At 37.4% G+C, this 15,542-nt stretch overlaps 1 protein-coding gene across 1 annotated transcript; it reads left to right on the forward strand.

The window, feature by feature from the left end:
- Positions 1-570: 570 nt before the first annotated feature.
- Pus7 (pseudouridine synthase 7) lies at positions 571-15,511 on the forward strand. Its single transcript, XM_089641787.1, has 6 exons — positions 571-942; positions 2,825-3,090; positions 4,905-5,255; positions 6,221-6,435; positions 11,065-11,343; positions 12,221-15,511. Exons 1-6 carry the CDS (start codon positions 711-713, stop codon positions 13,227-13,229), a joined length of 2,352 nt encoding a protein of 783 aa, XP_089497913.1. The 5' UTR covers positions 571-710; the 3' UTR covers positions 13,230-15,511.
- Positions 15,512-15,542: the final 31 nt, after the last annotated feature.

Raw genomic sequence — 15,542 nt, forward strand, 5'->3', positions numbered from 1 at the left:
GTGGCACCCCCGAATGGGGTATGTTGTGAGGCTGAAGGTAGTAGGGAGGGGAATGAGATGAGACAGATGAAGGTGGGGAAGTGCCTGGCTATTCAGACCTGGTCGCCAAACACGGCAAAAGCTATTTCAATTCTGAATGGTAGTTTTACACCAAGGTGATACTGAAAGTATCTTTTACTTCGGAACGTGCCGCAAATGTATTTAGTACTATTTTAAATGAGTAAATTGTAAAGTAACACAAAACAATCAAATAAAATTTAATTGCGCACACCTGGATTTGATCCCGCAACCTTTGGCTTGTTTGTCAATAGCCTTACACATCGACCGCGGAGCTCGTCAAGATATTAAGATAGATTTGTTCGGCAGTCCAGCCTCTCTACCAACGCCTACGGTTAAATAGCATGAATGTTATTTAATTTATTATTTTATAATCCGAAATAATATTTATTGAAGTAGGTACTAAATTTTAAAATAAAATGGCTGCTTATTTTTTCACGCAACATTCATTAAGTTGACAGCACTGACAATCTGACAACAGCGAACCGCGCTGTCACAAATTCATACAACTATTTATTTTAACCTCTCTTTCTCGTATCACAATAATAATTATCATTAATAGTAACATTTTACTATCTAAAATAACATTGATTATCAATAATCACGAATCGTCGATAATAAGGTTGCTTTAAAACAGTTTTAAAGCTAGTTCGATGAGTACCAGAGGGAGATGGGTGGATAATCGAAGAGGCGGTGGATTTAGGGGTTCGCGCGGTAGAGGATTCGGGGGTCCTAGAGGCGGAGGGTTTGGACCTCCAAGAGGGTTCGGGCCTCCTAGGGGCTTCAATGGGCCCCCGAGAGGGTTCAGAGGGGGCTTCAGACCCCAGTTCAGAGGCCCTGGCTCGGAAGATAACCCAGGAAAGAGACTGTCAGAGAAAGAAATCGGTAAGGAAATTTACTTTTGTGTGAATACAGCACTGTCGTTTTGTTTGGCTTCATTGTTTTGAGACTGATTGAAGCAGACAGGGGAAGAAATGGGGAGAAGAAAGGTTGCAAAAAGCCATTTCAAGTAACGTTTAGATTTTTAATTGTTTTTTTTTTCAACAGGGCGATAATAATAGTATCTACCACTCTGGAATGTGGGAAAATAAATAGTATACTTTATAATAAGTAGAAAACTATTTTTCAAAAAGGACCACACTACATGGCCATTAAAGTATACAACAACCTTCCACGTAGCATCAAACAAATAACCGACACACTTAAATTTAAATCAACACTAAAAACATTTCTTGTAAACAAATGTCACTACACCTTGAATGAATACCTTACATGAATTAAATACCTCTGTTTTTTTTAAAAAATTTTATTTACTGTTATTTATTTGTTAACATGTAATTGTTGGGTTATGTAATATAATGTGTATTTGTTGGGTTAGCTGGAAGAAATAGGATGTAACCTATAAGCTATACCCTTTGTACTCTTTTTGTCCAATAAATATTTTTTTGAATTTGAATTTGAATAAAATTACTTTGTAATTATTATTTTTTTAGTATTGCGGAGACGGTTTACATTTAGTTCCCGTGAGCACTTAGGCCATAGGCCCATTGTCCTCTCTCCCATTTTACCTCAATCCTTTAACAACAGCCCAGTCCGTTTAATAAAGTTCACCAGGGTTGTTATTGGGTATGTGGCTATGTCTCCTGGTTCTTCAAGTGTCTTCTCAGGTATCTGAGCCTTGTTCCCACCAGGGCGGGACATTGGCACCATAGGTGAATTGGAGTCTCTTCATCCTCTTCACATTTCCTGCATCTGTTGGTGTTTTCTACTCCCAATATCTGCAAGTGTCTCCTGAGATGGCAGTGTCCCGTTAGTAGTCCTACCAGTTCCCTCAGTGAGTTTCTGTCCATATTGAACAGTTGTCTGGTCCGTTTATGAGTACTTTGGATTGCCCCATTCCGGGTGCCCTCTCCCATTCTTTGCGGTGCTGGGATTTGACCCACCTATCAATATGTATTTTAGTGTGGCAAGCTGCTACTCCTACGGCCGGCTCGGATCCTACAAGTGGTGCTTTCGCCCCTTTCCTTGCTAGTCCATCAGCCCGCTCGTTGCCCTCAATTCCTTTATGTCCTGGTACCCAGATCACGGTTATTTTATAAATGGTGTAAAAACAAAGTTATTTTATTCTGATTATTATGATAATATATACCCAAAAAGTGATTGCTATTTATTTTATCGAAAGAACCTTATCATATTAAGGCGATGCACTACGTCGTGTAATATTTTAAATTGAGCCGCTATCAATAACAACCCTTACGTTGATGGCGATAAGGTTTAAATTCCCGCTTAATACCATCCGCCTGTTTTGATTTATGCAAGAAAAAAACATGGCCAAAAAGTGCCTTTTATTTTATTTTGTGGATGTTCAGGCATAAATATTATTTTTTTTTCGATCATTTTATAAATAACTTAATTTGCCACATTATACAATAAAATCATAATCGAAAATGGGTTCGTAAGTAGGAGATTTTGAACTTTAAAGCAGTTTTCATAGGCCTTATACATTATTTTTTTCTGGGCTTATAAAAAGACTTATGTAAAAAATACTTGATTATTTCAAAGGCCAAGATGTATTCTACTCGCAGTATTTAATTAAAGCATCTGAAACATTTCTAGGCGACCAAATTTTCAAACCAAAAACACATGATTTTGCATTACTACGTATGGCATCGCCTTAACTAGATTCGATTCTAATTACGGATTACGCTAATATTACTTAAAAACAGAATTGACTGTTTATCTAATATCATTCATATCTTTCTTCCAGGCATTACGGAATACATATCCTCCCTCGAAGGCTTCTCCGGCGTGATAAAATCCCGCTATTCCGACTTCCAGGTGAGCGAGGTCAGCGTTGAGGGCGAGGTGGCACGCCTGACGCAGCAATCAGCTCCACAGCCCGGTGCCGTCGAGGAGGTGACCGAGGATGACGAGGAACTGCGGCTGCTCAGCAAGTACGACACTCGGCTGATCAGCCTCGACACCTGGGACAAGCTGAGTGCACTCGCTGCTGCTCCTAACAGTCTGGACAAGGTGGGTGCTGGGATTTATAATATTTGGCTAATTTATACAGGGTGTCCGGAAACTCGTAGTACAAGCGGGAAACTGGTGAATCTACATCACATTTGGAGTCGATTTTGTAGTATATTTTTTTTTGATTTGAGCTTTCGTTATCGAGTAAATCGAGTTAGAAGTTGATTTTTTTTTATTTTTTTTATTTTTTTTTTAATCAAATTCTTATAAATTATTACTGAATATCAAAGTACCCAACTAATTAAAACTATTTGAAAGTAAAACAAATGAAGAAACTCGGATTTGAAGCATTATTTTGAAATCACCCTTCATTTAACCCGGTGTAATCATAAAATATTTCTGCTCTGCAGGGTTAAAACATCTGTTGTTCAACCCTAAACACCAGAAAAAAACTTTAACCCTAAAATAGCCGAAAAATATTTTTTTTTGGTTTTTTTTTTTTTTTGTGAAAATGCTCAAAAAAAAAATGTTATGTTTTTTTGGGTTCCCCATGTGGTGTAGATTCTCCAGTTTCCCGCTTGTACTACGAGTTTCCGGACACCATGTATAGCGCCGTTTTCGTGGAAAATCACCTCAAGGGCGCTGTACAAATATATTTATCAAATACTTAATACTAAAACTACTGACTTAATACTAGTGACTTACTTTAAGCTGTCGTACCCTTAAATTAAATATACCATTCCTAAGAGAAAGTCCAGTTATATTCAATTTTACAATTAAATCCTAAATCCCGTATCTAAATTTCGCTAATAAACAATTAGTTAATGTTAATTAAGTGTTAATCTCAAGTGACCTACCAGGTAAGTATTGTACTGTATATTATCTCCATATATAGTTAGTAATAACATAGATCACTGTAGAAATGTATTATAAGTTTGTACAACACCCTTGAGGTGGATTTTGCACAAAAACAGCGCTATACAAGTCATCCAATTATTATTATTATTATTATTTACAGCTAAGACTTACGACAAAGGCCTATAACTACTATCTTAATGACGTATATATATTTACAGATGTAGCAACTTACAACTAACATTATCAATCTAATTTTACTAGCGCCAGAAGAAGAAGGAAGTTCTATAATATTACTAATGTGTTTTTATAATTAATTTTATAACACGGGTGCAAAATGCGCTAAATGCGTTAATTGGATAATATATCTTAAATGAATGAATGAAATTAATCGTCAATCTTTATCGCGTTTAGGTGATTCATCTGCCAAGAACTAAATCGATTGACGTGTTATATATTAGGAAATAATAAAGAGAAAATATCGCTAGTATCAATTTGCAAATTACAATTGATTGAGCGTAGCTAAGTCCTGTTTAACTCAACCGTTTTGCATTTCGTCTGTCGGTAAATTTCAAAATGGTGGCCATTTTAATGATTCTGTAAAGAATTTTTTTTCAAATGTGATGTAGTCGATTTCTTATTTGCATTTTTTCAATACTTGCCTGCCTGAAGAATGTTTGAAAAGGAGTTGTAATTGAGATAGTGGCGTTTCTTTGGACAAATTATTGTATAATTCCTTAGTTATATGATTTATAATTAAGTAAGTAGGTTGTATTTAAGTACTTACTTACATTTGCAGAGGAAATTATTGTTTTGATTTATTAAATAAGAGAAAAATAGATAAAATAAAAAAAAGGTTTTTTTTTTTATTTTCCAGGACTATTGTTTACAGGATTACCTGGTCCTCGTTCCACAATGTGTCTTCCCACTTCCCAGGTAGCCGGGCGAGCACCAGCTTCAGGTGTCTCCTGAGGTGGCAGTGTCCCGTTGGTAGTTCTTAATTTGTGGTGTAATTACAGGTAGAAGTGGAAACTGAAGATATGTCAAAAGAGGGTCGCACGAAAATCTACGACAGCGTAAAATCCACGTTCGGCGGTCGCCTCGTCGGCTCGACAGTGACGGTCGGCGAGCGCAAGTCCATCGTGTTCGCGCGGCCGCAGAAAGGCGTGCGCCTCGACACCCGCGAGAAGTGGCTCTGGCCCGAGGAGTATGTGCACTTCCTGGTGTACAAGGAGAACCTCGACACCATGGAGGCTGCCGGGGCTATCGCAGACGTGCTGAGGATGGGGCATGTGAAGCCCGCTTTCTTCGGGTACTGTGGCACCAAGGATAGGAGGGCCAAAACGACGCAGTGGTTCAGCTTGCGGAAGGTAATGTTCCTTAACCCTTCCTGCTTTTAATTATTTTTACCTACAAATCCTAACAACAGTTAAAATTGTCATGGAATTTCTAAATGAGATATTTTAAATGTGCTATATCATTAAAATTTGTTATTATTAACCTCTCAGACAAAGACTTTTATTTACTATGTGTTCCTTTGCAAACTGTCAAAACGTGATAATTTTTGTGTTATTTACGAGTTTTGCTAAAAGCTTCATAACTCACGTTTTGGGAAACGTAGCCTCATTCTAAAAAATGTTTTGGAAAGATTATGAAATCCACTATCGCATTGTGTTATCGCGTTGTGCAAAACGTCAAAAATATGTAAAAATCGCTTACCATTATTTCAAAGCCGTGATAAATGTACTTTTTTGTGAGTATCATAAAGAAATAACACTTTATATATTGAAGAAATATAATTAAAAACTATTAGTCACCTCAAAATATTAACCGTCCAAACTAAAATATTTTTAATAAATTATTTAGAAACGCAATAAATTATGAATGAACAAGATGACAGATCCAATCGGCTTAGATAATGCACCTCTACGTTCCATAGATATTGTTGAATACAGACGCGTAGCGTTATTCATTATCGATACTCTGTTTTTTAAATCATGGCAATCCGTATACTAGTGATGGAAATAAATCGATTTTTGTAAAATCTCGCGTGTTTACGTGAAAAGACGTTCTAATGTCTTGACCGCTATTATCATATTTACGTCTTTTGACGTTCTAATGTTCTTTTTTTTTAAATTATCTTTCACATGTTTGTATTTGAAATAAACATTTATATTTATAAATAGTAAAATTTTAATATTAAACATGAGAATGTTAAACAAAAATAATTATTTTTATTCGAAACTTACAATAGAAAAATAATGGAATTGTTAGTGACTATCAAAAGCTTTGTTTTACTAATTTATTGTCGCAAAATAACGCCTGCTTATGTTAGGTGGACCCGCGTCGCATCCTGTCCAGCTGTCGCCGCCTGCGCAACGTGTCGGTGGGAAACTTCCGTTTCAGTGCGACGCACCTGCGGCTCGGCTACCTGCGCGGCAACCGGTTCCGCATCGCGCTGCGCAACGTGACTGCCAGCGACGAGGAGATTTCCGCCGCTGCGCTTTCGCTCCAACAAAAGGGATTCCTCAACTACTACGGACTGCAGAGGTATTAGAATATATATATATATTTTTTTACCGAATCTTTAACATATGTTCCTGCATTCCTCCACGCAATTACCTGTCCCAGTCTGACAGTGTGGAGTACCTTTGTTTTTGTGGAGAGGAAGGAGTGAACATGGGTCTTGAAGAGTCCCATGTTGTAGGAGGGAGGAAACACAGAGGCCGGCAGTTCGTTCCACAGCCGAGCTGTTGAACTTAAGAACGAATCGTAGAAGCGACCCGTTCTCATGTGACAAATGTCAACCGTGTACAAATGTTGGGCGCGCGTTTGGCGTGTATCCCGACTACGCACCGGTGCCGAAGGGATCAATGACGCTAGTTCCTCAGAGCATCTTCCATTGTAATACCGATAGAACAAGGACAGCATACCTACCTGACGCCTGTGCTCTAAAGATTGCAGTCCGTTTGTTAAGATTGGGGAATCTATCAAACGGACCGCCCGTTTCTGCACAGAGTCAAGGGTTGTTTTCAGGTATTTAGGGGCTCCGGACCAGAGATGGCTGCCAAATTCGACAGTAGGGCGCACTTGCGATTTGTACAGGGTCAGCAGTTGTGTACTATTAAAGTATCTGCGGGCCCTGTACAGTACGCCCAGCTTCTGGGAGGCCAGCTTTACTCTGGCTTCGATGGAGCCCCCGTACCGTACCCACATCAGTTTCATTGCAACAATTTATTATACATTATCAGTCTGTTAAGAAAACCTTAACATTAAGTGTTTAATACGAGTCTATTATGGAAGCTTGTGCAGTGATAACTAGCAGTGTCCCTCAAGGCCATAATATCAATCGAGAAGACCAAGGGTAACTCAGAATCCTTTCCAGTTCTAACTGTTAACTACAGCTACCCCAATAGTTGTGTCAAATATTGATTACAGTCCACAATAATACCACAAACTGATTCGCATACAATATTTACGACTTCACTGCTAGCTTCCCCCCCAACTTAGCCGTTGTTAATTTTTATTACACTATACACAATTATGCGAGAGATATTATTATCTATATAAACAAAAACGTAAATGTTTATTTGTTGAACATCTTAAATCTCCTAAAGTTCTTTGAAATTTTGACACAACATTGCATACTAATATGCGCGTTTTTTTATATACCTATATTATATAGACATCACCTGTGACAGGTAAAAACATGCTTTTTTTTCCGAAAAACAGTGCCATATGTTGGACGTAAATAAACACGCGCTATTGTTTCTCTGTCTGCACAGACAGAATGAGCCACAGAAACGATTGGCGGGGTACAGCTCTAGTCATAAATATTTTTAGTTAATGGTCAGGCGGCATTCTGCTGATGCCCCCATATCTGATTTCACAATAAATCATTACTTTCTTCTCTCCAAATAAGAATCCAACAGAGCTTTAAATAGGTTTATATTAGTAGAATGGATGAAATGTTGTAGAAGTTAGTTCCATGCTTCCACTACTCTAAATTAGTAGAATGGATGACATGTTGTGGAAGTTAGTTCCATGCTTCCACTACTCTAAATTAGTACAATGGATGACATGTTGTGGAAGATAGTTCCATGCTTCCACTACTCTATATTAGTAGAATGGATGACATGTTGTGGAAGATAGTTCCATGCTTCCACTACTCTATATTAGTAGAATGGATGACATGTTGTGGAAGATAGTTCCATGCTTCCACTACTCTATATTAGTAGAATGGATGACATGTTGTGGAAGTTAGTTCCATGCTTCCACTACTCTAAATTAGTACAATGGATGACATGTTGTGGAAGATAGTTCCATGCTTCCACTACTCTATATTAGTAGAATGGATGACATGTTGTGGAAGTTAGTTCCATGCTTCCACTACTCTATATTAGTAGAATGGATGACATGTTGTGGAAATTAGTTCCATGCTTCCACTACTCTATATGTATTAGTAGAATGGATGATGACATGTTGTGGAAGTTAGTTCCATGCTTCCACTACTCTATATGTATTAGTAGAATGGATGATGACATGTTGTGGAAGTTAGTTCCATGCTTCCACTACTCTATATTACATAGTAGAATGGATGGATGACATGTTGTGGAAGTTAGTTCCATGCTTCCACTACTCTATATTACATAGTAGAATGGATGGATGACATGTTGTGGAAGTTAGTTCCATGCTTCCACTACTCTATATTAGTAGAATGGATGACATGTTGTGGAAGTTAGTTCCATGCTTCCACTACTCTATATTAGTAGAATGGATGACATGTTGTGGAAGTTAGTTCCATGCTTCCACTACTCTATATTAGTAGAATGGATGACATGTTGTGGAAGTTAGTTCCATGCTTCCACTACTCTATATTAGTAGAATGGATGACATGTTGTGGAAGTTAGTTCCGTGCTTCCACTACTCTATATTAGTAGAATGGATGACATGTTGTGGAAGTTAGTTCCATGTTTCCACTACTCTATATTAGTAGAATGGATGACATGTTGTGGAAGTTAGTTCCATGCTTCCACTACTCTATATTAGTAGAATGGATGACATGTTGTGGAAGTTAGTTCCATGCTTCCACTACTCTATATTAGTAGAATGGATGACATGTTGTGGAAGTTAGTTCCATGCTTCCACTACTCTATATTAGTAGAATGGATGACATGTTGTGGAAGTTAGTTCCATGCTTCCACTACTCTATTAGCAAGGAAGTGTTTCGTAGGAGATGTCCCCGGAGATTTATATTTTAGTTGGATGCTAGGGCAACTGTTCTTCTGTAAAAATCTACTAAAGTCAGTATTAACCTCTCAGACAAAGACTTTTATTTACTATGTGTTCCTTTGCGAACTGTCAAAACGTGATAATTTTTGTGTTATTTACGAGTTTTGCTAAAAGCTTCATAACTCACGTTTTGGGAAACGTAGCCTCATTCTAAAAAATGTTTTGGAAAGATTATGAAATTCACTATCGCATTGTGTTGTAATACGTAAATATTTGCGTTTCTAAATATACATTTTATGAAAACGTCAAAAATATCTAAAAATCGCTTACCATTATTTCAAAGCTGTGAAAAATGTACTTTTTTCTGAGTATCATAAAGAAATAACACTTTATATATTGAAGAAATATAATTAGAAACTATTAGTCACCTCAAAATACTAATTGTCCAAACTAAAATATTTTTAATAAATTATTTAGAAACGCAATAAATTATGAACGAACAAGATGACAGATCCAATCGACTTAGATAATGCACCTCTACTTTCCATAGATATTCTTGAATACAGACGCGTAGCGTTATTCATTATCGATACTCTGTTTTTTAAATCATGGCAATCCGTATACTAGTGATAAATAAATCGATTTTTGTAAAATCTCGCGCGTTTACGTGAAAAGACGTTCTAATGTCTTGACCGCTATTATCATATTTACGTCTTTTGACGTTCTAATGTTCTGAGTGGTTAATAATTTAACAGAAAGATTGGTTCTTGTTGGTCCCAATGCAACTACAGATTTCTCTACATTATGTATTGCAGCTGAACTTAACTATCTTATTCTACCTTAACTATCCCGCTATAAGACAGAAAAATGCATGGGGTCGTCGCAGACGTTTGTTTGGTATCTTGGCCTGTCAAGAGTTAAAACAACTTTGTAAAAATATACAATGCTTGTTATTGGAAGAGCGCGCAGATAATGATCTTAGGTTAGGTTACAATAAACTAGATATTGACAGCCGTTGATGTAGACTAGTTCAACCCACTCGTTGTTATTAGTAGTGGAATTACTTTTGACACCTAAGATCTACCTTCGATGAGACTTGAGAATAAGAATGTCGACCAATGTATGTACTTTTGCCGGCGATTGCTAGCGGCCTGGATTGGAGAATTCATCCCCTAAGACAATACAATTTAATTTTGCAAAAAAAACAAGTAACTTATTATGATAATAGAATCTATCGATGTATGGCAGGTTACTCGGCATTTTAGCTGGAACACTAAGGGGGTATTTCACTATCTCTGATTATGTTCTGACTAAGCACTAATCCGCGGATTAGTCATTTTTAGGTTTTCACTATATCTGAATAACGCTAACGCTCGGGTTAAAGTTCGATTTGACTAATCAGTGCTCGAACCTCACGTTAGGCGCTATTCCTCGAATCAAAAATGGCGTCAAAACATTCCGAGTTTGACAGCGGAGAAGTGAGTCGAATTTTGTTGCGAATTATTATGGATACGAATGAATTTGAATGCTTGTATGATCCATCCTGAATTATTTGATTGTGTTCAAAATAAGAAACAATGTATTAATTCGACACGAATCTATCTAAAATGACCTGATAATCAACATAACATAACCAAAAAAATGCACACTTTGCGGTGTGCGGACTGTGACGCATGACAACCGTGGCAGTAGATGGGGTAACTGCAAACATTTTGCGATGTTGCCAGACTATTTCGAGTGTTATCTATCCGGAAGCTCGGAAACAATGGTGAAACGGTCGCCGTTGAATAACGAAGTTATTCTGATCTTTAAAGCCAGCCAACGGCTAGCTAGTCAAATATTTAGCCCGACATAGTGAAATACCCCCTAAGAGTTAGCAGTGCTGATAAGAAAGCAAAGCTGATAAAAATGCTTTATTTATGTAACGAGAAAATTTATCGATTCCAGGTTTGGCTCCCGTGCCGACATCCCAACCCACCGCGTGGGGCGCTGCCTGCTACAAGGCGACTTCCAGGCTGCCGTAGCGCTACTGCTGTGCCCCGAGGCAGCGGGGCCCGACGTTGGACCTGCACTGCGTCTGTACCGTGCGTCGGGGGATGCGACTGCTGCCCTCGCCGCGCTGCCGCCCCGCGCCACAGGCACTGAAGCTCGCCTGCTGCAGGGACTGGCGCATAATGCCAAGGCAGACTTTGTCACGGCGTTGGAGAGGATACCGAGGAATACAAGGTATACAACCAATATTAGGCAGGAGAGTTTAATTAATCATTCCATGACTCTTGATCCCCCGACAGTTCCTGACATTTGATTCCCCCACAGTTGATTTCCCGGACTAGTGATCCCCAGAACATAAATTTGGGACAGTTGGGACTCTTGTACGGGAGTCACATAAAGAAAAACCTCTTTAAACCTCTTAAAGAACCTTGGCTGTGGACCCAGATACTTGAGAACACCGTAGTCCGAGTAGCACCGAGCCTCTTGTTCGACTCTTGCATTACATTTCACCAAAAAATCTTCATCATTGATGACCCTGATATGATCTCTCCCAAAACCGTGTAATATATTTATAATCAGCCCATATATTTATACCAGCACAAAATCAAATACACTTATCGTCATCTACTTACATAACTAAATTTTGAATTAACACCTTACAATACGTTGCACATAAGCAATACAACGCATTACCTAGTAATCTAAAAATTCCGGCAATGAAAAAAAAACCATTGGCAAAAGCTCTTAAAAGCTATTTCCTCAGCAGTTTTATTAATGACTAACACAATCTTTCTTTAGAACTCCATAATAACATCTGCGTTTATTTATTTTAATGTATTTATGTTGTCTTGTCCTTAATCTAATGTTGTCTTTCCCGAAATGAGTTTTGTAAACTCACTGGGAATAATACGTCATAACTTTGTTATTATTTTGTAATGTAATTATTTCAGAAAAAAACACTTTTCAATATATTTATAATTAATTAATATTATCCATACTACTAAATTTTAATCATATGTAAATGAAATCCTTAGCGTCAGGATATCATTATATCTATTTATTACAAAAAAAAAATTATAAACACTTGAATAATATGTAATTATTCTTCCAGGTTGTTATACATCCATTCGTACCAATCTTGGGTATGGAACCGCTGTGTCTCCGAACGCATCCGTCGCTGGGGTCTGACTCCTCACGTTGGTGACTTGGTTCCCCTCAACCCCGAGGAACTCGCCAACATCGAGGAGATCCTCGAGGAAACCCTCGAAGAGGCAGAGGAAGAAGAAGAACCACAGCAACAGCCGAGAGACAACTCCCGAAAACGCGGAGCCAAATACCCCGAATCAAAAGCAAAAGATATCAAAGTCAAAGTTTTAACTGAAGAAGATTTAACACAATACAGTATTTGGGATATCGTTTTACCGTTACCGGGGTACAGCATAGAATATCCGCCGAATATGAAAGAATTCTACGAAGACATCATCGTTAAAGAGGATAACCTAACCCTCGAGCTGAAGCAGAAGGTAAAAGCTTACTGTCTAAGCGGCACTTATCGTAAGATAGTTTTGAAGCCGGAGAATCTGACGTGGAAAATCGTACGATATACCGATCCGTACTGCGATCTGATTTTGTCGGATCTGGACGAACTGCAGGGGAAACAGATCGCCGGCGATGTGGAAGACGGCAAATACCGGGCGCTGTTGGTCGATATGACATTGCCGGCGAGTACTTACGCCACGATGGCCTTGCGTGAGCTGCTGAAAAAGGATACGTCTAGCGAAAGTCAGGCCAAATTTAACGATTATCACAAGGAGAAGGAGGCGCCTGTTTTAGACGAGGTTGCTAAAGACGCATCGAATATAGAAGAGTCGGTTAAAACTGAGTCGTCCCTTACGGAAGAATCAGTTAAAACAGATTCATCTCTTTTAGGAGAAACAGTTGCTAACGAGTCTTCGGTTGATATAAAAGAGACGAACGGAGATGCTGATTTGAAGATGGACACTTCCGATAGCGTTGTCAAAGTAGAACCCGTAGATATTGTGAAACCTGTCACGGAAAAAAGGAAAGGTGACGACGATACATCGTCTGACGATGGCAAAAAGGTGAAATTAGATGTGTAGAATTTGACTCCCTCCAGTTGTTCTCAACATGCATTGAATTATAGGTATCCCAACCGGAGTCGATATTACAGTATTCACAAAGATACAGCATATTTCAAATTTGTCGTTCGACTTTAAAAAAGTACATTTTTTTTAATAATGCAGTGAAACAAACTGCAAAACTTTTCTAATATTAAAATTCAATTTCGATGATCGTATATTTTGTTGTCTCTGTCGTGCTAACAACATCAAGTAGGGGCGTGAGCAAGACAATGCCGTTTCACAGTGACTTTTGGCAAGGACATCACTGGGAATTGTCAGGGCCGACTCTATGCGGGCGCAATTGTAGCAGACCGCTACGAGCGCCGAATTGTCTAGGCGTCGTTTGGTTCAGGGCCGGCTTTGGGAATTGAATACAAAAGCACCGATACAATGAATTATTTATTTATTGTCATTGTTTTCGTAGAATTCTATTAAAAAAAATTATATTTTTAAATCAAATTTAATAATGTTATTATTAAGTTCTGCAAGTAGTTTAGTTTTTACTATTGTGACAGCTGTTTTGGTGTTCGAGGCCATTATCAAAATGTCTTGAAAATAGACGATTCAGGTGCCATGGCGGCTATTGCTGTACATCTTCGCTTTGCGGAGGTTCCTACACAAGCACTCGTTGCCGACGCAAGTTTCGTGCGTCCATTCGGGTGAGGTTAACGCCACTCCAACCATGTGTCAGACGTTTGTAACATTAAATTAATTAACCTCTCAGACAAAGACATTTATATACTATGTGTTCCTTTGAGAACTGTCAAAACGTGATAATTTTTATGTTATTTACGAGTTTTGCTAAAAGCATCATAACTCACGTCTTGGGAAACGTAGCCTCATTCAAAAAAATGTTTTGGAAAGATTATGAAATCCACTATCGCATTGTGTTATTATAAGTAAATATTTGCGTTTCTAAATATATATTTTTTGAAAACGTCAAAAATATGTAAGAATCGATAACCATTATTTCAAAGCCGTGAAAAATGTACTTTATTCTGAGTATCATAAAGAAATAACACTTTATATATTGAAGAAATATAATTAAAAACTATTAGTCACCTCAAAATGTTAACCGTCCAAACTAAAATATTTAGAAACGCAATAAATTATGAACGAACAAGATGACAGATTCAATCGGCTTAGATAATGCAGTTCTACGTTCCATAGATATTGTTGAATACAGACGCGTAGCGTTATTCATTATCGACACTCTGTTTTTTAAATCATGGCAATCCGTATACTAGTGATGGAAATAAATCAATTTTTGTAAAATCTCGCGCGTTTACGTGAAAAGACGTTCTAATGTCTTGACCGCTATTATCATATTTACGTCTTTTGACGTTCTAATGTTCCGAGTGGTTAACAAAGAATGATAGGAACCATTTCCTATTTTTTCAGAACAGTATCACATTTATCTCTTCTAATTTCTAACACTCAACAAACAGTTTTAAACCAAGGCGTTATTCAATTATAATAAAACTAGCTGACGTGTTTTCTGCGTTGCTGGGAGTTTTCCTTACGAGATAGACATATACCATCACACACTTTTCTGTAGACCTTTTTAAGATATACAATTCCATAGTACATTATTTTGATGTATCTCATAAGGTTTAGCCAGCGTTAGCAATGGCACTTGAAAATATTTTTTTACGACTTGATTATTACAAAACATTGACTTTTCTCTACTATTTATAGATATAATATGCATGTATTATATATATAAACCTTCCAGAAGAAATTTTCTACATAATAGTGAAAACCCTATCAAAATTCAGTGCGTAGTTTAGAAGTTCTAGTTCTTCTAAACTACGCAACAGATTTTGATAGGGTTTTTACTATCATTTAGAGAATTTCTTCCGGAAGGTTTATATATATAATACATGCATATTATATTTATAGAAAGTAGAGAAAAGTCGAAGAACGTCGGGTACACGTGTTTGACCTGTTATAACAGTGCCGTTTCAATTCTGATCAAGTGAATAACTGACCTTGTGTGTTTTATGTGCTTGACTCTGGTTTGGGAGGTTGAGTTTACACATTGACTTTTACCTTTGCGTCAATATATAATTGTGTGTTAAACTGTTAAAAAGAATACACTATTAGGTTATGGAGGAATGTCATCTTTGTAAAACATGAATCATTTTCAGACTTTGTTTTTTATTTATTTTTTGTAAATGCAATAAATAAATATTAGTAATAATAATACTTGTTTTTATTCCAAATTCCTGTAATATTCAAAATTCTGTTTCCGAAAAAATACACAGATTTAGGAAATGAGATGAAAAGAAT

This window comes from Hesperophylax consimilis, chromosome 17, assembly GCF_061612785.1.
Source record: "Hesperophylax consimilis isolate HC1 chromosome 17, BYU_Hcon_1.0, whole genome shotgun sequence".
Lineage (NCBI taxonomy): Eukaryota > Metazoa > Arthropoda > Insecta > Trichoptera > Limnephilidae > Hesperophylax > Hesperophylax consimilis.